The sequence below is a fragment of the Dryobates pubescens genome, chromosome 1 (genome assembly GCF_014839835.1).
Source record: "Dryobates pubescens isolate bDryPub1 chromosome 1, bDryPub1.pri, whole genome shotgun sequence".
In the NCBI taxonomy this organism is placed as follows: Eukaryota; Metazoa; Chordata; class Aves; order Piciformes; family Picidae; genus Dryobates; species Dryobates pubescens.
In genome coordinates this window covers 35,357,395-35,382,477 of record NC_071612.1, presented here as the reverse complement: position 1 = coordinate 35,382,477, position 25,083 = coordinate 35,357,395, and the positions used below count along the sequence as shown (strand labels likewise).

Here is a 25,083-nt window from a genome sequence, read left to right as displayed (position 1 = left end):
GCAGGTTAATGAGAGTCTAATAAGAGAAAGAGACAGTTTAACCAGAGACTAACTTTTATTGTGCATTTTTATGCAACAGAACAAATGAAACTTGGGAGGTATGCAGTAATAAAACCAATATTCAAATTAGAAGGGTAACACCTGAAATAGTAAACTGTAGGTAACAAATGTCTTTTATTACTTAAAAAATATTGACTGCTTAAAAAATTTCTCTAGGACCTTTTATATTCTTTCAAAGAAATGTGTGTTGCCACATAGAAAACAACTCACACATCCTATAGAAATAGTCACAAAACCCTTACTAGCCTATATTACACTATGGTTGGGGTTTGTTTTATTATTATTAGCATTATTTATTTATTTATTTATTGTACAATATATATGGTAAAGGTCTATCCCTAACCTGTACTTAACTCTACACAGTACAATCATCATTAGAAAGTATTCATAGAATTAACTACACCAGAACAATAAAAATATCAGGATTAATGTTTTGAGGGGTGGGGGGGTTGTTTTTTTTCCCTTTGTTGTTGCTGTTTCCTGGGTTTTCTCCCCCCTCCTCCCTCCCCCTTTTTTTTTTGATCACAGTTTCTCCACAAATATTTGTCATAGAAAATCTAGCGAAGGCAAGTCGGCACAGATGGGCGTGCGGCGCTGCTACACCGAGTTGGAGAGAAGGCAGAGACATAAATGACAGTAAGATTAAAGAGTAGGGAAGGATAAGACAAGAATCTCTCTATCCTCCTGGGACTTTCTGGAGTGACATGATAGATAGCAGTTTCCTTCTGTCGCAAGCCTGCTGTCTCCAGCCGGAGCTGGGGAGGGATGCGCCGCCTGACAAAAGCATGAGCGGCTTAAAGATGAGCATCTCACCTGGCAAGGGCTTTATGTGCTATCTAGTGCAGCTCCCAGAACGTCATACCTAACATCTTGCAGGTATTTAGACACTTGGATGTGTGTGAATTTCTAATGCCTCATCAACAAATTAATTGGAATAAGCTGTGCTGAAAGGTTTGGGGGTTTCTTATTTTAGCTGAAATGGGTGAGTCAAGTGGCTGCGATGGGAATCAGAACCAAAGACAGCTGAGAAAAGTCGTTGTAATCCGTTATTTTAAACCCAAATAAAGATGAGCTGGGGTCTGGAAATGCAGAGTCAAGAAGTCATGGTGGGAATTAGAACCAAAGACAGCTGAGAGAAGTCATTGTAAACCTTATTTTCAAATCCAAATATACACAAAAAAGGATGAACTTGGGTCTGGAAATGCAGAATCAAGAAGTCAGGGTGGGGATTAAAACCAAAGACAGCTGGAAAAAGTTATTGTAAACCATTATTTTAAACTCAAATAAACATGAGCTGGGATCTGGTAATGCAGAGTCAAGAAGTCATGGTGGGAATCAGAACCAAAGACAGCTGAGGGAAGTCCTTGTAACCCGTTATTTTAAACGCAAATTTGAACAAAGAAAGATGAGCTGGGGTCTGGTAATGCAGAATCAAGAAGTCATGGTGGGAATTGGAACCAAAGACAGCTGAAAAATGTTCTTGTAAACCATTATTATTTTAAACCCAAATGTGAACAAATAAAGATGAGCTGGGGTCTGGTAATGCAGAGTCAGGAAGTCATGGTGGGAATTAGAACCAAAGACAGCTGAGCAAAGTCCTTGTAATCCATTATGTTAAACCCAAATGTGAACAAAAAGAGATGAGCTGGGGTCTGGTAATGCCTGTCTGTGACTATGCCTCGTGTCACTGGCCTGTGCACACAAGCAACTGAGGGCAAAACTTGTGTTTGTAAAGAAAGGTGCAAACCTGCAAAAGCCATTTCTAGTGCCAAAGTGGCTTTCAGGGTGAAGCTGTACATTTGGGATACGAGAGGGAAGGATTGTGAGTGGTTCCAGGATGCTGGCTACGCTTTTTGCACTACACACATCACGCTAGGCTTACTAGTTAACTCAGCAAATCTTTTCAGCTTGTTCAGTGAGAAGAGGTCTGTCCAGCCCAGTAATTCCATTCTGTGACTGCTATAAATGAAGTGTTCCTATTTTTAACCTCCTAACAATTAAAACATTTGAAAAGGAAACCATCACAATGCTTACAAGAACACAGCGTGACACGGACTGCCGCGGACAAATTCACAGGGCAAGGCTGACTCGCACGTTCTGACATGTTGCTATACCAAGGGGGTTCTGGCAAGTGCCACCACATTAAACACAGACCAGCAAGACTTAACACCAGCTGAGCAATGGAACATCTTCTAGCACAGTTCTTCTTTTAAAAAAGGGGAAGTTCAACACTGAAAGAGCTACTACAGGGTTATCTGTACTGTGACATTTCTATACAGCAAGTTTCCTCCTCCAGAGGCCACCACCTGACACTGACTGCTCCAGCCTGTAATGAGCGATGCTGTCCCCACCCCCTTGGCCTGCTGAGGTCCAGTGTGACCAAACTGCTTAATTCACTCTTAGAAAATAAATTTCTGGGGGGCAAGTGAGTGCCTTTTGACCTCCTTTTAAAAAAACAACCATCACAATTAAAATGAATTGAGAGGATGTTTAAGGGCCTAAAGCATATCCTGGCTGAGTGAGGTCCTGCTTATGGTGGTGCATGGGGGAGTCCACATCCTGAGATGTCCCCCATGCTGGCTGTGAGAGACTGGTCACAACTGCAGGCAGAGAGGCAGATGGTGGGAACAGATGACTTATGTGGGTGAGCTGACCTTTGAAGGAATGCCTCGGTCCTCTAGTTGTGGTCAGGCCAGAGCTAGAGGAGTGCTTCACCTCAGAGGATCCTTCCTGATCTTTGAGGGACTGCCTTGGTCCTCTAGTTGTGATCAGGCCAGAGCTAGAGGAGTGCTTCACCCCAGAGGATCCTTCCTGATCTTTGAGGGACTGCCTTGGTCCTCTAGTTGTAGTCATGCCAGAGCTAGAGGAGTGCTTCACCCCAGAGGACCCTTCCTGATCTCTGAGGAAGGGACTGGGTGCCTCCTGCAGGTCAGGGAGGAGAGAAGGGGAAAAGGAGTGATTAGTAGCTTCTTTTGTGGCCTGCACATGGTGGTTAGGAAAGCTGGGGAACGTGAGATAAGCCTTCAGGAGAGTCAAAGCTGATGAGGTAGCACTAAGGATGGTTGAAAGCAAAGTGAACTTTCTTTCCAAAAACCAGTTCCCTGTACCTGACAGTGGGGAAACAGTGCCTCAAGGAGAGCTGGTTCAGGCTATGAAGGGTGCCAGAACTGGCCTGAGTGAGCAGACAAGGGCAAGAAGATGGAAACACCCTGACACGGGAAGGAAAGGGCATCGTTTCTTTGGCATTGCATATTTCTGGAGTGCATCAATTTGAGGGGACAATGGACTTCCAAGACTTTAAAATTCAAGGTTTTCAGTGGACTGATTATTTTTTAAGTAGGTATCTGCTTCCACTGTCATGTGTCATTGTCAATTCTGCTCTAGCACAACTCTTTTTCTTACAGCTCTTTAGTCTGGACCGTGTGCTTCCTTACAACAGAAGGTTAAAGTAGGCTCTTCTTACCCACCCCTCTTCCTGAATGCAGCAGTGAGCATCTGACTATTAAAGAGCAGCACACTGCCTCATCTATTTCAAGGAATGGGTATAAAACACAAATGAAAGCAAAGCCAGGAAAAGGCAATTTGGAGCCTCTAAAGCGACATAATATGGCTGCAGAATAGGAACAGACAAAGCAAAACCTATCTTCTGAAATGGCAATTTGTTTTTCTCCATCTTCTTTTAATGAAAACTGTCATGATCAACTCTAATCCCCTAGAAATCTAGATAAATACTGTGTCTATCTGATACACAAAGCAATTTTTATCTATTAGAATGCCTGTTGCTGTTCTGGCTCTTTGAAGGATGCTGCTGCTGACGAGCGCTGCTGTTCTACCTGGGAAGCTTAATTTCCTGGCAGAGTTGGCTAAAGGAAGCCCCTGAATTTTTCATCTTGTGGAGTGTTTTAAGGTAGCATTTATGTTATTTTCTGTGAGGAAATGGGAGACCACTTCCCTGTTTATTATAAGCCTGCAGACTCGCTCTTACATCTCCCGCTCAGGGAAAGCAAAGAGTACCCAGCTGTTCTGAGTCCAGACCTGGGCTTGTTACCAGCAGGCAGATGAGAGGGTAGCTGCTGTTTCATTTCACATTTTTATGGTTTGTTTGGTTGTGGTTGGTTTTGTTAATGACCTTTCCTCTAGAGCTAGGTGGAATGAACTGCAATTCCCCTTTGAAGGGCGCTTGCTATAAAGGATTTGCAAATAATAGGCACTGAGAAGTCCCATACAGCAGGTCTTGAGATGGGATTTCTTTCTGTTAACTGGGACACAGTAGGATGGAGAAGCTGAAATGCCTGCAGGATGTGTTCAGACATGCTTTGGACTCTTAAAAATGACAGCAGGGCGAAGTACGTTTAACAAACAGTCTCTCCTAAGTGAAGTGGCTGCTACTGTTGTAGGACGAGGCTCTTCTCACTGCCATCAGTCCCCAGATCCATCTTGCATACCTCTGTTGAAGACCTCATCCTGTGAGCCCGGCTGGTCAGTCCCCTCGTAGTAGGAGTTGCCGTTGTGAAGGAAAGTCCCCACGGCGCGGCCCTGGCGAGCGTGCCCCACGGCGTCGCTGAACACCTTGTTGATCTGCTCTTCAGAGGGCATCCACCAGTCCGGGTTGGAAGTACAATGCATCCTAATGAACTCTGCAGGAGAACAGGCAAGGGTAGAAAACAACTCTTCTGTGCAGCACCCCTCACTGCCCAGCTGGCAAAAAGCTCAGGGGAAATAAGAAAGGGGGTGGTAGGGGGAAGGGGGCAAGGGGAGGGGGGCATTACTGCTCTGCTGAAGCAGAAGTTAAGCCTGATGGGGGATGCCATGATAATGCCACTTGGACCTGCTTTACTTCTGCACAAGTGTGTGTTTCTCCACATGCAGTGCTTGTTGTCATACCTCAGCTACTGGTGTCAAGTGTGGGACCTGGAGAAAAGCCTTTCTTGTGGAAACACAAAGGGGCTGGTTTGAAGGGAAGGCTGTGCTTCAGGGTAGGCAGTACCTGTGAAAGTTAACAGGAGCCCTGCTGCACTTCCTTTGAAACCTGTTGTCCATTTGTACCTTCAGGTGATGACTCTCGTGGCTCTTTGTGACCTCCCTCTGCTGGCTGCTTCAATGCCTGCAGGCTGCAGCAGGCAGCCCACAGCCTGCTTGAAACCATCACCACCCTGGGTTCAGGTCGGTGCTCCTGCCTGCTTTTGGAGTATCTATCATTTTAAGTCCTGCTCTTTCCATCTTCCTGAATCTGACATCTCTTTTTCAGAGTCTAAAATTGGCCTTCGAAATAGCTAAATGAGACAAGAGGGCTAATTTGGGAAGCCTTGCAAGGGTTTTTCTATGCCAGAGAAAGCGAATCGTAACGGCAGCATCATTTGGCTGTTTAAGAAGCTGCTGCTTCCACCTACAGCTATTTGTATGTGATGATTACACTTCTTGTAATTCTCTTTATTTTTTATAGCTTCTTTGCCATGCAATCTGCTAAACTTGCAGAAGGTGCTTTACCAGTCCCGGAGCTGCAAACTGCTAGGCATAGCTCGAATAGGTGCACGTGGGCTTTGAAACATCCAAACAGGATTTCAAACGGGAGGGCACCTTGTCAGATTTATGGGAGGCACTGTACCTCGTGTGGAAGCTGAGCTGCTTATTTATTCTGTGGCATTAGTTATTCCCTCATGCAGTATTGTGTGTCCCAGGATCTTTTTAAATTCCATTTTTCTGCTGTTGACAAGCCAGCGGCACCGTTAAGTGGCATCAGGTAACTTCATTACTGTCACCACATCCCGAGTCCAGGGAACGCTGTGCTTTTACAGGAGTTCCCCCTGCCTGCCAGCTATCTCATCTCTTGGACAATTAGGACGTGCTTTTTGCACAGCTCCTGCAGCAGCCTGTCTGCAAAAGTGATAGCTGTCCTGGTTTCAGATTCATTTCCCTAGAAATCCACACAGGCAGCAGTGATTCCTACCTAGTTAGGTGCAGGTGGGGCTCCACAAACTGGTGTTTCTCTCAGAGAAATGGTTGCCACACAAAGCAGTGACGCTGGAGGCGGTTTTTAAAGCTGGTTCTGGAGGTCAGGCAGTTGCAAGAATATTATTAACAGCATTTATAGATGTTTAAACTACTCTGAGTGCAGTTTGTACCTCCCTGCTGGGGTGGGGAGGCAGAATTGGACACGCTGGGAATTAGTCAGACGCTCGGTTACCTTGGCTTGCAGAGGTAGGAGCCGGTGGCCAGCCTCTGGCACCAGAGGAAGCTGTCAGGTCACTCCCACACAAAAGCCCAAAGGGAGAGATGTCTACTCTGTTTCCTTAACTGGTCTTTAGATACTGAATGTTTTGACTTCCTCTTCAAGCTTCTGAAAATTAGGGAAATTTGCCTTTCTCTTTTTTCCCAAGGAGAGTTCCACAAATTCTGTGTGCCCAGCACCCCAGAAAGGTGAGTGGCCATGAGCATAAGTCCATCTACAAGGTGGATTTACTGTTAAGTCTTGGTGGGAGGCAGGGGGAAGAAAGGGGAAGAAAAGGGTATTGACACTCTGCTGGCATATAAATTATTAGGTGAAATTCAAAGTCATTCAGAGAGTAGTGAATGCACTTCTATTTGGCCTTCAGTTTCCAGGAGAACTTCTGGGACCCTGAGTCTCCCTCCAGACCTCTGTGCAGCGTGATGTGCAATGGACTTGCCCTTCTATTAAGCTCTGATAAAGTTTAAGCTCTGGTAAAGTATCATGTAGCAGAAAAAAAACCAAAAAAGGAACCTCTTTGCCTACCTCTTTGGCTGTATGTTCATTACCTGTTTACATCAATGTACCCCAGCTACAAGTCTTATCTACTTGGCCTTGTTGGATTCTTCTACCCCCGATGTGAGGAGGCTCTGTCTGATGTATATAACCACTCTGGACTCCACTTGGATGCCTAAAGGTATTTTTATCATTGACTGACTAAAATACAGCTTGTCACACTGCATTGATGAGTAAAATATTCTTGAAGTGAGTTCAACCAAAATTTCCTGTAAAAGCTCACAGAAATACTATAAAGCTAACTAGGACTGTAGTAAAGAACTTCTAAGCATATGCATTTCTAAAATGCAGATGCTGATACTAGAATCATGTCTTTAATTGGGCTTTATAAAGTCCTTTTCATTATGAATGCCCAGTACTTTGGAGCAATTGCAGTATCAACTGTCACAACAGACAATTCTTCTCAGTCTGGACCCTTCAGTACCCTCCAATACCTTCACTGTCCGGCACTGCGATATGCTTACAAAACTCCTCCTCCTTTTCAGGCTGAAAGTTGTTCCCTTAAAGTTTTTTCAGTCAATGTTGCAGCAGTACTGCAAAAAAAGGAGTTAAACCCTTGACATCTGTATACCCTTTTGTCTGTAGCTAACCTGTAGATGTTCAGAATGTTCAAACCTATTCTGAAACTAGGGTTACCTTTTAACTCCAATGATGCACCGTGCCCTTGAATGCCAAATGCTTACCTCACATTAGGCTATCACTATTCTTTTGGTGGATTGTGCTGTTTATCAGCTGTTAATTTATTGTAGGAAGGTGTAATCAGAACTGATTTCCCTTCTTTGCTGTTTCATTAGTGTCACGTGCCCTTGCAACTTGTCTCCTCTCTTAAAATCAGCAACCCTGGTTTCCCCCCCCCCCCCCCAAACACATATAGAATACATACATACAGGTATGTTTGTATGTATGTATCAAAACAAACAAACAAACAAAAAACCCCAAGAGGAGGGTTTCTGGCTGCTTGTCACCTGCCTGTGCAACCCCTCCTAGTTCTGCAAACTGTCAGCCAACCGCTTCTACAGAGCCAGAGCCAATGTGGTGAAATGAGATCACATATGGTGGACACTGAGCGAAAAGATGCAGTACCTCTGAGACATGTTACTTTTACTGGATCCAGAGGACGTCTTTCAGGACCTGTCTCTCCTGACTGCACTGACCTTTTCCTTTTCCCAAGGCCGCATGAGTACTTAAGCTCATCGGTTGTGAAAACAAATCTGATGAGATAGCGAAGGAGCCGCCGTCCGTCTTTCTTGGAAGAATTTACAGCCTCATCCCACTGTTTACTAGTGATGTAGACAGGGTAGTTGTTCAGCAGCTGCTTGCTCCCCTGGAAAAAAAACAAGCAACAAAAACACAAACCAGTGAAATATTTCCATGGCTTATTTTACAAGGCAAATAAATAAAGATGTCAGTTGCAATAAAAAAACAAGCCAACGACGACGGCAACCACCCCACGCTTCTTAACCAGCTGTGACACTGACAGCGAGACACATCCCCAACTGAACATGCAATTGCTCTCACTGAGAAGGAGTAATTGTAAAATTGCATTTCAGGGAATCATAGAAGTGCACTGCTTGGATCCACTAAGATCATCAAGTCCAATCACCCCCTAAGATCACCGAGTCCAACCGGCAGGGCGAGAGAGGTGATTCTGCCCCTTTGCTCTGCTCTTCTGAGACCCCCACCTTGAATACCATGTCCAGCTCTGGTGTCCCCAGCATAAGAAGGACACAGAGCTGTTGGAGTAAGTCATGGAGTAAGTGATGGTGGAGTCACCATCACTGGTGGTGTTTAAAAAGAGACTGGATGAGGCACTTGGTGCCATAGTTTAGTTGATCAGATGGTGTTGGGTGATAGGTTGGACTTGATGATCTCGAAGGTCTTTTCCAACCTGGTTAATTCTGTATTCTGTAAGTCCAGAGCAGGGCCACAAAGATGATCCCAGGAATGGAACATCTCTGCTGTGAGGATACACTGGGGGAGCTGCAGTTGTGCAGCCCAGAGAAGAGAAAACTCCAGGGGGACCTTATAGCTGCCTTTCAATATCTGAAGGGATCCTACAGGAAGGCTGCAAAGGGACTTTTTCATGAGGGTGTCTTGCACTAGGACAAGGGGGAATGGTTTGAAGCTGAGGGAGAGTAGGTTTAGAGGGAGAGTAGGTTTAGGATCTTAGGAAGAAGTTCTTCAGTAGCAGGATGGTGAGGCTCTGGAACAGGTTACCCAGGGAGGCTGTGGATGTCTCCTCCCTGGGGGTACTCAAGGCCAGGCTGGATGAGGCCTTGAGTAGCTAGTCCAGGTGAGAGGTGTCCCGGCCCAAGGTGGGGAAGTTGGAGTAGATGATGCCTAAGGTCCCTTCCAACCTAAGCTGTTCTATGATCCACCTAACACCACCATGGTCATTACACCATGTCCAGAAGTGCCACATCTACACACCTTCTAGACCTGGAATTTGGTGCGGTACAAGGAATACATTGTGAGAGGTGGCTATTGATCATTTCCACTTTAACAAGCAGGCTAAAAAGAGTTAAGAATCAGTGACTGAGCACACTATTTAAGTATAACCTTTCTTCTTAATCTCTTAAAATGCATAAAAAGGGGGCTTTGAAGAGCGTGATCAAATGGATCACTTCACTGCACCTGACAGTTTGCTTCAGAGGTGACTCTTTTGGTCTATTTTTATAAGAAATTTATTACTTCTGTAGAACACCCCTGAAACTTGACAGCAGTTCTGTTACTGTGAAAAATGTAAAGAAAATAAATAAAGGCGCTATGAACACTAAAAGCTTCATTATTATTAATGAATGCTGTATTAACTCAAATTATAGCTTTCCAGAAATGCCACCGTGTCAGCTGGAAAGAAATGTTGCTTTTAACCTTTGGAATTGTTGTGCTTCAATATTCCACCGTTAAATGAATGCTAGGGAACTAATTATGGAGGTTCCTGAAATCCACACAACATTTATAAGCCCTCTTTGGGTCAATTGTACCTCAATTGTATTTAATTCTCGCTGCCCACAAAATGCTGCTGCTCAGGATTACCCAGTTAAGGTAAGATGGTCCTGGTAATGTACTTGAAGTAATTGCAGTGCCCTAAAAATTAAACCACCCCATTCTAGAGACTCATTCACTGTTACAGCTACACCTCTTTATTAAAACACACCAAGCTGGAGGCATAATTACTACAGTGTTCATATGGCCCCCAGTTTGGGTTAAGAGAATAGAATAGAATAGAATTAATCAGGTTGGAAAAGACCTTTGAGATCAAGGCCAACCCATCATCCAACACTATCTAATCAACTAAACCATGGCACCAAGTGCCGCATCCAGTCTCTTCCTAAACACCTCCAGTGATGGTGACTCCACCACCTCCCTGGGCAGCACATTCCAATGGCCAATTACTCTTTCTGGGAAGAACTTCTTCCTAACATCCAGCCTAAACCTCCCCTGGTGCAGCTTGAGACTGTGTCCTCTTGTTCTGGAGCTGGTTGCCTGGGGGAAGAGACCAATCCCCAGCTGGCTACAACCTCCTTTCAGGTAGTTGTAGAGAGCTATAAGGTCTCCCCTGAGCCTCCTCTTTTCCAGGCTAAGCAACCCCAGCTCCCTCAGCCTCTCCTCACAGGGCTGTGCTCCAGACCTCCCCAGCTTTGTTGCCCTTCTCTGGACATGTTCCAGCAACTCAACATCTTTCCTAAACTGAGGAGCCCAGAACTGGACACATCAGCACCAAAACCAGTAGATATTTCCAAATATTGTAGATGATACAAGATTTCCCCAGTTATAAATTGAGTCAGAGACAGATCACTAACTACAGTATGATTTAGGGTACCACCACCTCCCAGGGGTTTAGTTTCCCTGGGAGCTGAGCCTACATGACTGTCTGCTAGTTGTTCACCTCAGTGCAAACTGCTGGCAAATCCAGCTACAAGCAAATCCAAAATGCTGCAAGTGAAGACAAAATATAAAGGGATAGATGGATTTTCCCTGACGGGACCCTCCCCTCTTCCCAAACATCTCAAATCTTCATTCCCCCTGAAGCTTGTAAATCCAAGCTTGTAATCCTTAAAAGAGACCCTTCATGTACAGTCCAGCTCTGTTATCATAGAATCATAGAACAGTCTGGGTTGGAAGGGGCCTCCAAAGGTCTGACCCCCTCTGCAGTCAGCAGGTGCATCCTCACCCAGATCAGGTTGCCCAGAGCCCTGTTGAACATCACCTTGAATATCTCTATGGATGGGGCCCTTAGACAACCTGTTCCAGGGTTCTACCACCCTCAGAGTAAAGAACGTGTTCCTAACATGCAATCTAAATCTACTCTGCTCTAGTTTGAAGCCATTGCCCCTTGTCCTATCACTCCAGGCCTTTGCAAACAGTCTCTCTCCATCCTTCTCGTCAGCCCACTTCAGGTACTGGAAGGTTTTTATTAGGTCTCCCCAGAGCCTTTGCTTTTCATAGAATCATAGAATCAACAAGGTTGGAAAAAACCTCAAATATCATCAAGTCCAACCTGTCACCAAACACCTCATGACTACTAAACCATGGCACCAAGTGCCACATCCAATCCCCTCTTGAACACCTCCAGGCATGGTGACTCCACCACCTCCCTGGGCAGCACATTCCAATGGCCAATTACTCCTTCTGGGAAGAATTTCTTCCTAACATCCAGCCTAAACCTCCCCTGGCATAGATTGAGACTGTGTCCTCTTGCTCTGATGCTGCTTGCCTGGGAGAAGAGACCAACCCCCACCTGGCTACAACCTCCCTTCAGGTAGTTGTAGAGAGCAATAAGGTCTTCCCTGAGCCTCCTCTTCTCCAGGCTAAGCAACCCCAGCTCCCTCAGCCTCTCCTCATAGGGTTTGTGCTCAAGGCCTCTCCCCAGCCTCGTTTCCCTTCTCTGGACATGCTCAGGAGTCTCAATGTCCTTATTAAATTGAGGGGCCCAGAACTGGACACCCTCAGCTCCCTCAGCCTGTCTCTGTAGCAGAGGTGCTCCAACCCCCTGATCATTTTCTGGACCTGCTCTATCAGGTCCATGTCCTTCCTGTATTGAGGGCTCCAGAGCTGGGCACAGTACTCCAGGTGAGGTCTCACCAGAGCCAAGTGTCAGAATCAGCTCTCTTCATCTGCTGGCCATGCTAAAATGACTTTATTGTTTATCATTTGAGCCTTTTTTCTTGGTGGTTCACTTGTTTCCTCCCACCACTGAAAAAGAGCCAGGGGCAACTCCTCCTTACTCCTACTCATGAAACATGAAGCTGCTTTTATTTTTGCCAGGTACACATGTCCCTGGGAAGACAGTAATGTCTGAGGAGCTTTGCTGTGGAATGAACATTACCTTCCATCTGCTGATGTGGTGAAAGAGCTGGGGAAGGAAGAAGAGCAGGAGAGGCAGCATGGAAAGCTATTACACTCAAGCAACTGTGAACACTACCTCAAGGAGCTGACACTTCTATTTCCTTGGCTTGCTCCACCAGAGAGGTAACACACAGGGGCCACCTGATCCCCATGTGGGTACTTCATTTTTTCAGCAGCTAGCTCTGCCTTTTGATATAAAGTGAATTATTTTCCTACCTTAGGTTTCATTTTCCCCCCTCTTTGAAAATACGAGTGAGGACCCTTCTTACTGCTGCCAGTGCAAAGTACAATCTGCAGCTAAGTCTGTGGGCACTGCCTTTGCCCTGGCAGCAAAGAGCAATGCTATGCAAGCCTGTAATGGCCCAGTGTAAAGCTCCGGGCTTGCACACATGTGTTAGGAATGGATGCTCCTATGTGGCTTTGCTAAGCAGCAAGCTACCCTAAAAGCTACCTCTGTGTTTAAGTGTATTTTACTGATGGAAACAGGATGCAGGAAAACCCAGCATCTACATTTCCTGAGAGCTCACATTACTATTAACTGAGAAGGGAGAAATGCATTTTGTGTAATCTCTTCAGCCTCAATTTTATTTTACTTCTTTCTTATTGCCCTTGAAATTTAGGATACATCCCCTCATTCTTCTCCACAGGCATGACACACAGTGTTATGCTACTCTGCTAAATTGCTGGGTTACGGCTGCAGCTACACTTTCATTCCTTCCTCTGAAAGTAAAGCACTCCTGGGCAAAAGATTCTTGGTAAACAGATGATGTGGCTTGGTGTGTCCAGCACTCATTAAACTAAAACAAACAGAAAGCCTTCCAGAAATGAACTAAGCAGACCCTGAAGAAAGAGCCAAAGTACAAATGCACTCATGCTTGTATTTGTACATGATTAAGCTTATGAATAAAAGATTAGCATCTATGTGTTTAATTGAATCAAAACTGTCACATCATGACAGGCTTGTTCCATGTGGGATGCTATAGAATAGCCTCAGTTTTACCACTGCTTAAAAATTTTAAGTTAAGCTAAAAAGCATGGAAGAGGCAAAAAAGGCAAATGAATGTTTGGGCTATATTTGAGTGATGACAGCTAATGATATCTATAAATACATAGCTATGTATGCATCAATTTGCAGAGGATAAAACTGAATGGAGGAGCAAAGTGATGCACAACCTGAACTGCTGCAGAGCATCTTCAGTGGAACTGATGTTCTGTGATTGTACAATGCATCATCTGTGTGCAAAGGGAAGGCAGGCTAGGCCTAAGCCTTCCCTCTTCTGGTTTTGTTTGTGGGAATAATGGGTGGTGGCACATACCACACTTGGAAACACGCACAGCAAACGCTTCAAACACAGGCTAAACTAGGAAAGCCTCAATAAAACCACTTCATTTGGGGCATTTCTTGAGAAGCCTGGATAGAAACACACTGGAGCAAAATTAACATGAATTACACTAGAGCTGACAGATAAATCCATACATCTACCTTCCAGAGAAGGGCAGGGCTTAAAATTCCCTGCTTCATCACTGCAGCACTTTTAAACAGAACACAATTAGAATGATCCCAAATCTCCTCATAAAGTATAAAACTGTCAACATTCCACATTTTGTTTGGGATGCTTTCTGAAAAGAAGCCTTGCAGAAGTCTGTATTTGGGTCTGCAAAATGGAGGAAATGTGTATTTTAGTGTTAACCATCTTGGGGCTGCACTAGAGCTACACTAACTGTGCCTGTGGTCCATACACACAGCAGGTTGGTAACCCCATGCAGAGGCTACAGCCCCTCTGGTCACCATCAAGCACCCAGCTAGTTTTCACCAGGCTACTCCCAGCTTTAATTCTACCCACAAAAGTGATGCTCCTGAGGGAAGGTGAGGGAAAAATTACCCAAAGCAAGGCAAGGGCAGCTGGTGCCAATGGAGGGAGTTATGTGCTGCTCAGAAAAGTCCCCCTAGATCACACTAGTGATAAGTCTCCTCCATGTGGGGGGGGTTACTGTACCTAAGAATGACAGTTTAATAATAGATTTTACACCTTCTTACTACTAAATATATTCTTCCTGTACCAAGTGGTGCATTTGCCTACATGTTTGCAAAGGATTGTCACAACAGAAAGAGATGTAGGTGGTCTTCACTTCACCTCAGTTGGATGGTCTGTTGGCTGTGGTACCATGAGCTGGTTGTGATGCTGAAGTACAGTCTTCAAATAATCTAACACAGTCTGGCAGGGCACTGCATGAGACAAATTGCAATTACTGTACATTAGCTAGCTAGCACACAACAGAACAACAACATTAAATCAAGCAGTGTTCTTCAGGATCTCTTTTGTAGGGCTGAGGTTTATTCTGGAGGGGAGATGCTGCTCATTTTGATCTGTGCAGGCATCTCCTTCGACACATCCACGACTGATGTCGCAGCTCCTGCACTGAGATCCCACTCGGCTTTGTGGGTTTGTTTTCCACCACTCCTGGCTTGCAATGGTAATTATTACAAACACAAATGACATCAGCAGTAGTGATAGTAAGTGAAAAACATAAATAAAAGCAATAATCTGTAAATAATGTAAACAACCCAAACCCTACAAAGGAGAAAACATTCCCTGGACTTAAATCATGCACTGATTACCATGTAAATATGCTTAAATGTTTTTGAAACTGCAGTCTGATTAACTATACTGAGCAGATTTAATGATTCATACACTTTAATTTCTTTTACCTCCCTCCTCCCAAATTTGTTACAAAACTAGGTGTTAAGCAAATTGCTTTATTCCTTTTTCCCTTACCCTCCCCCCCCTGCTTTCCACTGCCATCACTCTCATCCATTTCAGCAGTGGTATCAACATCCTATTCCCTTCTGCTGAGGTGATAGGTTAATTAGGGATGATTCAATTATGGGTCTCTCTTAAGCAGATGCTACCACATCCCTGATTAACTCTGGAGTATTTTTGAGATACAGTGCTTTTCTCCTGAGCCTGAAACACTGTAGGAGAATTAAACAGATATTAACCCAACGTTACCACTGATTCATGCAAGACTAAGTAAGCAGCCTTCTCAAGGTCCCTTATCCACTCTCACATTTTGTAGAGGTTGTTTTTGTTGGAAAATACTCAGAGATAATCTCAATTTCAGCTAAAACCCCATAAAGAATATTTCAGTGTTCCTTTGCTTTTTGATTATTTCTTGGCATTCAGCCTTTACACCTGGAAAAACATGGTGCTTGGAGCTTTGTCTTAAGCTGGCAATCTAAAAGCAAGCACTGGAATCACTGAGAATGTCTCAAGGTAGGATTTACAGGTATTTTGCACTCCCTCCTGGACAGTCACATTGTGCAGCAGCAATGCCCCTTGGCTAGGCAGCCAGGGTGCACACCACCTTTAGTAAAGAGTTTGCTTTGCACAGAGTAAAGGGAAAGGTGGTGTTACATCCAGCAGTCTAAATACAGCAGGTCATGCAAAGTGTCTGAAATGAATAATAAATCCCTCTGTCATTTCACCCCGCTCTGACTTCTCCCTAAAAAAAAAAGTGACCCACTTTACACCTCTTTAACTGGATAGATCACACTTTGCCATAGCAGGTTAGAAGGCTGTAATTATTACAAACACAAATTAGGTCAGCAGTAATGATAATCATCATCATCATCATCATCACCATCATCATCCAACAATATCAACCAACCATCTGTAAATGAATGTAAACAATGCAAACCATACAAAGAAGAAAACATTTCTTGGATTCCTTACCATGTAAATACAGTGTTAGGTATTTCATAGAATCATAGAATTGAATCAACCAGGCTGGGAAAGACCTCAGAGATCATCAAGTCCAACCTGACACCCAACACCATCTAATCAACTAATCCATGGCACCAAGTGCCTCAACCAGTCTCTTTTTAAACACCTCCAGTGATGGTGACTCCACCACCTCCCTGGGCAGCACATTCCAATGGCCAATCTCTCTTTCTTTGAAGAGTTTCTTCCTAACATCCAGCCTAAACCTCCTCTGGCACAGCTTAAGACTGTGTCCTCTTGTTCTGGTGCTGGTTGCCTGGGAGAAGAGACCAACCCCCACCTGTCTACGACCTCCCTTAAGGTAATTGTAGAGAGCAATAAGGTCTCCCCTGAGCCTCCTCTTCTCCAGGCTAAGCAACCCCAGCTCCCTCAGCCTCTCCTCATAGGGCTGTGCTCCAAACCCCTCCCCAGCTTTGTTGCCCTTCTCTGGACACCTTCCACCAACTCAACATCTTTCCTAAACTGAGGGACCCAGAATTGGACACAGGACTCAAGGTGTAGCCTAACCAGTGCTGAGTACAGGACAGAATGACTTCACTGCTCCTGCTGGCCACACTATTTCTGATGCAGGCCAGGATGCCATTTACCTTCTTGGCCACCTGGTACCTGGTTTACATCTCCACTGACTTCAGTGCTTATTGCTAGACCAAGGCAGTGCCTCGGTAGTGTAGCTACTACACAATGACACTGCCATGTGAGCAGGAGAGCCTGGATGTTTTCTTTTTTTCCCCCTTTCTTTTTGGTAGGACAAGAACCCAACACAGTTCTAAGTGTCATCAGATGGTTTCAGAAAATGTTTCAATTCTGCAAAAGTCAGAAGGGCAGCCAAGCTTAATAGTCTCACCAACACCTTCTGCGGCTCCCCGTAATGAGAGCTGTGTGTTTAGCATATAGCCAGCAATCAAAAATTATAATATCAAGTTCTTAGGTGGTGTAAAGGAGAAAAATAAGCAGAGGTAAAAGTTTTGGAGTATGCTGGGTGCTTATAAGAAAGTGTGGCAAAACCCAAAGGGATTTGGCTTTTCTCCCTTTTTTTACACGCAAGAAAGCATCTGTGGGAAAGAGATTTTCTATCTTTTTCATCCCACCTGGATGGGCTGAAGGCTAAGATTTTGAGACTCTTTTAGAAAAAAAATAAATCACAGAATAGTTGTGCTTGGAGATTAGCTTTAAGATTATCAAGCCTAACTGCCAGCTCACCACCACCATGGCCACTAAACCATGGCCCCAAGTGCCATGTCTGTACATTCTTTGAACACCTCCTGGGATGGTGACTCCATCACCTCCCTGGGCAGCCTGTTCCTTGCCATTCTTTTAATGATTTTTTTTTCCCTAATAGCCAATCCTAATCTCCTCTGGCACAACTTGAGGCCATTTTCTCTCTTCCTATCACTTGTCACTTGAGAGAAGAGACTGACCTCCACCTGTCTCCAATCTCCTTTCAGGGAGCTGTAGACAGCACTCTGTGTGTCTTTGCTGTCTGACATGCCCCAAATGAAGATTAAACCAGGAACATCCTCCCACAGGTTACTCTCTGATTAAACAGCTGTCCAAGAAAGAAGCACAAGGATCATGAAGGCTTGCTGCCTTGGGCAGTATGGGAAAATCTGTGGCAATGTCGGCAAGAGCCACCACATGGGAGGAAGTTACTGCAGGCAACCAGCATCTCCTGTGAGATTCTGCCATCTCCTGCAAGGTGATGGTAAGGATGGAAGAGGCTATGATAGATGGTTGTTTTACTGCTTGAATGATGTCTGATACCTGGACTTGGAGGAGAGCTCCATGATGCTTGGGATGTCACAAGATACTTGGAAGTATCCTTTCCTGCCTTATCTACATGTGGTGCTTCTTGTTTAGCAAGGTCTGTGAGGGCAGAGCTGCCAAAGCATCAGCAGTTTGGAAGCTTTAAACTACTTTGGTCCTCGTGAAGTTGTGCTCTGGGCCCCTCAGTTTAGGAAAGATGTTGAGTTGCTGGAAAGTGTCCAGAGAAGGGTGTGACCATTTGAGGCTGTGCCTTTAAGAAAGGGACAGTGCTGGAACACTCTGGCTGAATATTTTGAAAACAAAGATAGGTCTAAACGAATTTCATTGGTAGATTGGTAGAATGCAACTTTAAGTTTTAGTGCAGTTGGAATCTTTCTCAGTTCCACTCTGTTCTGCCTTTCCAGCCTGTCTGCTTCTGAACAACTAGCCGGAGCTGACCTTGAATAACAGATAAGCAAAACTAATCCTTGCATGCGCTTTGAAGCCTAACAAGATTTCCTCCTTAATAACTACCTTTTCTCTCTCTCTAACCCTCTTTGGGAAAAAAGGGAGGTAGGGGGAGAGAGGGAGTATGTGGGGGGGGGGGAACCCTCCTCTGTCCGGAGGAGGGAGTATTGTTCTGTATTACTTTCTTGGCTGTATATTTTTGTATATATTGTAAATACTGTATATTGTGTATATATAACCTGCATTTCATCTTGCTTGTAAATACAGCTCATATCCTTTGCTTCTCTGACTGAGTCAGCCGAGGTTTCTTGCTTTGTAGGGGAGGGAGAGCTGGGCCTTCTCTCACCACCACAAAGGGCAACAAAGCTGGGGAGGGGTTTGGAGCACAGCCCTGTGAGGAGAGGCTGAGGGAGCTGGGGTTGCTTAGCCTGGAGAAGAGGAGGCTCAGAGGAGACCTCATTGCTGTCTACAACTATCTGAAGGGAGGTTGTAGCCAGGTGAGGGTTGGTCTCTTCTCCCAGGCAAGCAGCACCAGAACACGAGGACACAGTCTCAAGCTGCACCAGGGGAGGTTTAGGCTGGATGTTAAGAAGAAGTTCTTCCCAGAAAGAGAGATTGGCCATTGGGATGGGCTGCCCAGGGAGGTGGTGGAGTCACCATCACTGGAGGTGTTTAGGAGGAGACTGGCTGGGGTGCTTGGTGCCATGGTTTAGTTGATTAGATGGTGTTGGTGATAGGTTGGACTTGATGATCTTTGAGGTCTTTTCCAACCTGGTTGATTCTATTCTATTCTATTCTATTCTATTCTATTCTATTCTATTCTATTCTATTCTATTCTATTCTATTCCATTCCATTCCATTCCATTCCATTCCATTCCATTCCAAACAGCCTGTGAAGTTTGCACTTGCTTTTCTGGTGGTTTCTATTAGCAAAGAGTCTCTGGTGATGACCTGATACCTCTCAGGCTTACTTGGTACTATTTCCTGTAATTATGTGGAGCAATGTGAGGTCTGAAAGGGAGCAGAACAGAATACATAAAAAATTCTCATTTTTAGGAGCTGATCTCACAGCAGCATGATGATACTTTACCCACAGTAAGTAATTTCACTGCAGGCTATCCAAGAATGGACATACCTATGCTCTTCCAAAGGGATGGAGCACAAGTGAGAAGACAACAGGAAACTGTTCAACCTGCTGTGTCCCCAGCAGATGAAGTACAGCTCTACTTTAACTGTGTATATCTGATGACAAAATGCTTTCTCATTACTGGAGAGAAATATGAAGGCACTAACAGCTGTCTGCAGCTTATAAATACTTCTATCTTCATAAAAGCAGTAATGTTTCCAGCACTAAATTGCATGATTTTGCCATCATTCTAGTGACTGCAGGACTCTGAGCAGTTTTGACTTATAAAGCTATTGTACATCACAGTTTGGCACAAATAACCTCAGCCTTTCAAATGCCAGGTGCTAGTTGCAGAGCCAGGCTTCTTGGGTTGCCCTATTAACCAAAGCCTAAAGGAAACTACAAAGAGGATAGCACAAGGTCAGCAGTCAAAGCCTGGGTTTTGCTTTTGTGTCCCTCTTATGGCTCTGCAAATATTCTCTTTGCCAGAAGATGGGAGAAACTGTTTCCTCCAAACCCTGCAGCAAACATAACTTTGTAAGAGGTTGTGGTTCCCAACTACATCAATACAATTGCTTGTGTGGCCTGATAACATTTATGATAAGCAAAAACCCATCTGAAAGCAATAATAGAGATATTCTTGGAATAAGTTCTTCCCCATGAGGGTGGTGAGACACTGCAACAGGTTGCCCAGAGAGGTGGTGGAAGCCTCATCCCTGGAGGCTTTTAAGGCCAGGCTGGATGTGGCTCTGAGGAACCTCATCCAGTGTGAGGTGTCCCTGCCCATGGCAGCGGGGTTGGAACTGGATGATCCTTGAGGTCCCTTCCAACCCTGACAATTCTATGATTCTAAGGGGATGAAAAATCATTTAAATCCACTATCCTATTTCTTTTGTACTTCTTTTGACTTTGATGCGGTTTCTAGAGAGTTAACAAGATCACAGCCCTGAGAGTGGATTGTCTGCAGGCTTATGCACATATCCATGATCACTGACAACACCAACAGGGATCTGTGCCTACTATAACCCATGGGAGAGATGCTCCTGCCAAAATAACGCTTGCTTGTTATGACTGAGTAGAAAGCCTGTGGGGAAGCAGTAATTTTCCTGCCCCTTAGGAAGAAGTTTCTGTGGCCTTTGCTTTCTCAGAGTGACAGCATCTCACTGAAGTGGCAAAATAACCTGGCCTGCAGCGAGTGAAAGAAGAGTGAGATCTTTGCAGGAACCGAAGAGCGAGGAGGAAGTGCTACAGGGGACTTAGCATGCTGGGGAAAGCCAGTCTTGCTAAGATGCTAAGCAGTGACTAAGCAGGACATGAATAAGAGGTGGCAGGTCTTTGTTGTTTATTGATCCAAGCTATAAGACTTCAGTATTGCAGGCATTTGTACGCCGCAAGCAGTGCTGCTTTGGCATAGCCTGTCACAGCTTTCTCTGTCGAGTACCCTAATTCCTAATAAATAGTTGAGCAGCACAGTGGCCACCAACTGTGCTGATGACAAAAGCTGGGGTGTGATCTCCCAGGCTGACCTGCCACAAAGCACAGCATCTTCCCAGACAACAAATCTTCTTTGCCCCAGATAGAATCAGTGGGTAAAAACAGACTACAACTCAAGTTGTCACCTCTCACCAGGGCAGTTTCTACCCTTGGCTGGATGTTACAGCCTGTGCTATTTCACCCTCAGGGACATACACCTTATTTCAAGCTTGCCTTTTCGTTTTCCTTCAACTGGGTTGTATAAAATCTTTGGAAAAGAAAGGGAAATGCCTGTCACCTGTTACATGCTTCTAGTTAGTGGTGAAGTAATTTCTCCATCTTCTCTTTGCAAAGCTCAACATTTACCTTCTTGAGATGCTTGGCTGTTATTAAAAGTCAGAGTCCCTACACCTACTTACAGGACTGTACAGCCAAAGTCTTCTGGAGCAACCCAAATAATCCAGAACATGAATAAAATCACAGGATTACAGGATGCTAGGGGTTGGAAGGGACCTCTGAAGATCATTAAGTCCAAAACCCCTGCCAGAACAGGACCATAGAATCTAGCACAGGTCACACAGGAGCACATCCAGATGGGTCTTGAAAGTGTCCAGAGGAGACTCCACAACCTCTCTGGGCAGCCTGTTCCAGTGCTCTGTGACCCTCACAGTGAAGAAGCTCCTCCTCATGTTGAGGTGGAACCTCCTGTGCTGTAGTTTCTATCCATTACCCCTTGTCCTATCACAGGGTGCAACTGAGCAGTGCCTGTCCCCTCCCTCTTGACACCCAGCCCTCAGATAAACATTGATTAAATGCCCTCTCAGTCTTTTTTTCTCCAGACTAGAAAGCCCCAGGGCTCTTAGCCTCTCATACTCAGAGTCTTCTTTGTCCACTTAAATTTTTTATTTAGCTCCTGAAGTGAGTTGTCCAAACCTCATACTTTTGAAAACATCATGCTTTGGTAGCAGCTGCCTTGGGAATAAGTTGATGTGATGAAAAGCTGACCAAGCAGTCACTGCTCCCAGGGGCCTGTGCTGCTGCTGCTGTCCTGGCAATGCCAGTCTCTGAAAGAGGGACTCCTGACTCCACTCTTGAACCACTCTGTCTTTCAACCAGGGCTGGAGTCAGCATCTCTTTATCATTTCTGGCACTAAACAAGCTCTTCAGCTCTCCTGACATCGGGAGGGAGATGTGGCAGAGGAGCTGCAGTCCAACCTGAAGCTTCTTCTGAATGAGTGCTAACATCCAGAGTTAAGGTGAAAATGGGAAACACCTCTGCCTGCTTACCATCTTCCTCATCTTGGTGAAACTGCAGGATTTTACTCTTCACAAGCACCAGACCACAAATGCTTCATGAGCAGGTCCTGACAAAACCTACCACTTCCATCTGATAATGGTCCAACACTGCTGTTAAGATGCCACATTATTTCCTTTAATTTGCCAGGGGGAAAAAAACACCAAACAAAAAGCCTCCTCAACAGGGTGCTCCAGGCTTAATTTTTAATTTTCCACAGACCCTAACCTCTGCTTTTCACTTAGCACCATCAATTCCCCTTTACTCCATTTACTGTGCTTCTAATTCTTCTTTTGTTTCCCTCTTTAAGCTGCCTGCTTTTGGAATCAGCATGAAACTTTTCCTCCTAGATAGTCTTGTGGGACCTTTAAAAACACAATGATCTCAAAGGCCTTTTCCAACCTGGTTAATCCTATTCTATTCTATTCTATTTGTTGTAGTTTGAGCTGGGTGCCCCCCTGGTGCATTCACTTCCTGTGTCCAGAAGTCCAGCCCAGAGGGATGGACACAGGAAATTGTGTATTTCCTACCATAATTCTTTGCACCACTATAAGATCCAGTGCGGAGTCTGGCACTTCCTCTTTCCTTCCCTCTCCGAGACTTGGTAACTGGGGGAGAGATCTCCCGGCCATGGGCCTGACTGGGCCCAAGGCCACAGGGGGATGGGCAGTCTCAGGCCTGGCCAGCTGAGACTAGCCCAGCAGAGGGAGGGGGAAGAAGGAGCCCTGGGGGTTTTGGATGCACCCTCAGGTGGGGATGGGATCTTTCTTTGTCACTGCGCTTTGGGTTTTCTGTAACATTCACTGCTTTCTATTTAAACTTTCATCACTTTTGCAATCCGTTTGCCTGAGTCGTTATTTCTGCCTGTGGTGGGGAGGGGACCTGCCCCAACCCATTACACTATTCTATTCTATTCTATTCTATTCTATTCTATTCTATTCTATTCTATTCTATTCTAACATGCCATTAATGTTTTCCAATTACCACCCATTCTTTTTTATTGTTATTGTTTTGTTTAACCTTTGGCTTTAATAATTGTTTCCAACTTCTTATGAAATCATAGAATTGTTAGGGTTAGAAGGGACCTCAAGGATCATCCAGTTCCAGCCCCCCCTGCCATGGGCAGGGACACCTCACACTAGAGCAGGTTGCTCAGTGCCACATCCAGCCTGGCCCTTAAAAACCTCCAGGGATGAGGCTTCCACCACCTGCCTGGGCAACCTGTGCCAGTGTCTCACCACCCTCATAGTAAAGAATTTCTTCCAAGAACTTCTCTATTATTGCTTTCAGAAGGGTTTTAGCTTACTGTAAGTGTTACTGGGCCACACAATCAATTGTATTGGTACCTGTCAAAAGAAAGGCTCCTATTTATTCCCCCCTCCCAAAAAATGGTAGCCAAAGCACAGTGCCATGAAGAGATACCTGGGAATGCTGTAAACAAGGCATATCTCCAATGTAAATAATCATAGAATTATTTTGGTTGGAGAATAAATCATACCAGGAGTGACTGAGGGAGCTGGGAAGGGTTAGTTTGGAAAAGAGGAGGCTGAGGGGAGACCTCATTGCTCTCTACAACTACCTGAAAGGAGGTTGTGGAAAGGCTGGTCCTGGTCCCTTCTCACAGGTAATCAGTGACAGAACAAGAGAGAATGGCCTCAAGCTACAACTGGGTAAGTTTAGACTGGACTGTGGGAAAAAAATTTTCCCAGCCAGAGTGGTCAGGGATTGGAATGTGCTGCCCAGGGAGGTGGTTGAGTCACCAAGCCTGGATGTGTTTAAAGGTGGTTTGGATGTGGTGCTTGGGGAGATGGTTTAGGGGTGAACCTTGTAGAGCAGGGTTCTTGGTTGGACTGGGTGATCCTGAGGGTCTTTTGCAACCTGAAAGTTTTTATGGTTCTGTGAAAAGAACCTTTAAGGTCATTAAGTGCAACCATCAACCAACACCAGCATGCCCCCTAAACCATATCCTGAAGTGCTGTGCCTACAATATATACAAAATAGAACATAGAATAGAATTAACCAGGTTGGAAAAGACCTTTTGAGATCATCAAGTCCAACCTATCACCCAACACCATCTAATCAACTAAACCATGGCACCAAGCACCCCATCCAGTCTCTTCCTAAACACTTCCAGTGATGGTGACTCCATCACCTCCCTGGGCAGCACATTCCAAAGGCCAATCTCTCTTTCTAAGAAGAATTTCTCCCTAATATCCCCTGGTGCAGCTTGAGACCGTGTCCTCTTGTACTGGTGCTGGTAGCCCTGATAGTTCATTGATATCAAAAAACTGCATTATTATTTTCCCCTCTATATATCTGCACTGAGAAAAAAAAGAACAAGGTATGCAAAAAATAAGGTCTGTGTGGTGGTTTAGGCTGGGTGCTGGCCCTGATGCCACTGCACAGACCACACCTGGGACATCCCAAAAGGGTCCAGCCCACTGGGTGGTCACAGCAAACCAGGTTATTTCACCCACAATCCTCTGCTCCTCTATAAAACATCAGCATGGGGTCTTCACTTCCTCTTTCATCCCCTGCTGCTGCCTAGGTACAATGGCGTGAGCCATCTCCCTTGGGCCTGCCCAGGCCCAAGGCTGGGTTACGGGGGCAGAGAAAGAGCCCGGGGGGGGTTGGGTGTACCCCCAGGTGGGGATGGTACGTTCTTGGGTATGTTTTGGGGTTTCTTTTGTCACTGTGTTTCTGGCTTTCTGTACACACTCACTGTTTTCCATTTAAACTTCCCATCACTTTTGCAATCCGTTTGTCTGAGTCGTTATTTCTGCCCGTGGTGGGGACGGGGTCTGCCCCAACCCATTACAGTCTCTCTCCAACCTCTCCTGTGGCATCAGACTTCTGCAGCAAGGAGAAATGGCTCACCCCTGGCTCAGCTGCTTTGTCTCTTTGTGGTGGCCTCAGCCCCATGAGGAGGCAGCAAGAGATCTGGTTATTCTGTTCGTTAATGAGATTTTGTTCTCTGTGGCTGACACTGACTAGTGGTCCTTCTGGT

The 25,083-nt window shown here is 45.1% G+C and overlaps 1 protein-coding gene across 4 annotated transcripts in view; it reads right to left on the bottom strand.

Annotated features, from left to right (window-relative positions):
* Nucleotides 1-2,552: 2,552 nt before the first annotated feature.
* Nucleotides 2,553-25,083, bottom strand: part of BEND4 (BEN domain containing 4) — a 47,858-nt gene continuing 25,327 nt past the window's right edge. The window contains exons 3-6 of one of the 4 annotated variants that reach the window (XM_054163731.1): nt 14,326-14,417; nt 7,996-8,165; nt 6,008-6,106; nt 4,627-4,697 (exon numbers count right to left, since the gene is read on the bottom strand). In XM_054163731.1, coding sequence (XP_054019706.1) covers nt 6,049-6,106; nt 7,996-8,165; nt 14,326-14,417 — 320 coding nt within the window. In that variant the 3' untranslated portion in view covers nt 4,627-4,697; nt 6,008-6,048. Of the gene's footprint in view, nt 4,698-5,506; nt 6,107-7,924; nt 8,166-14,325; nt 14,418-25,083 lie in introns of those variants that run through there. The other 3 variants (XM_054163713.1, XM_054163739.1, XM_054163721.1) reach the window with 3 other exon arrangements.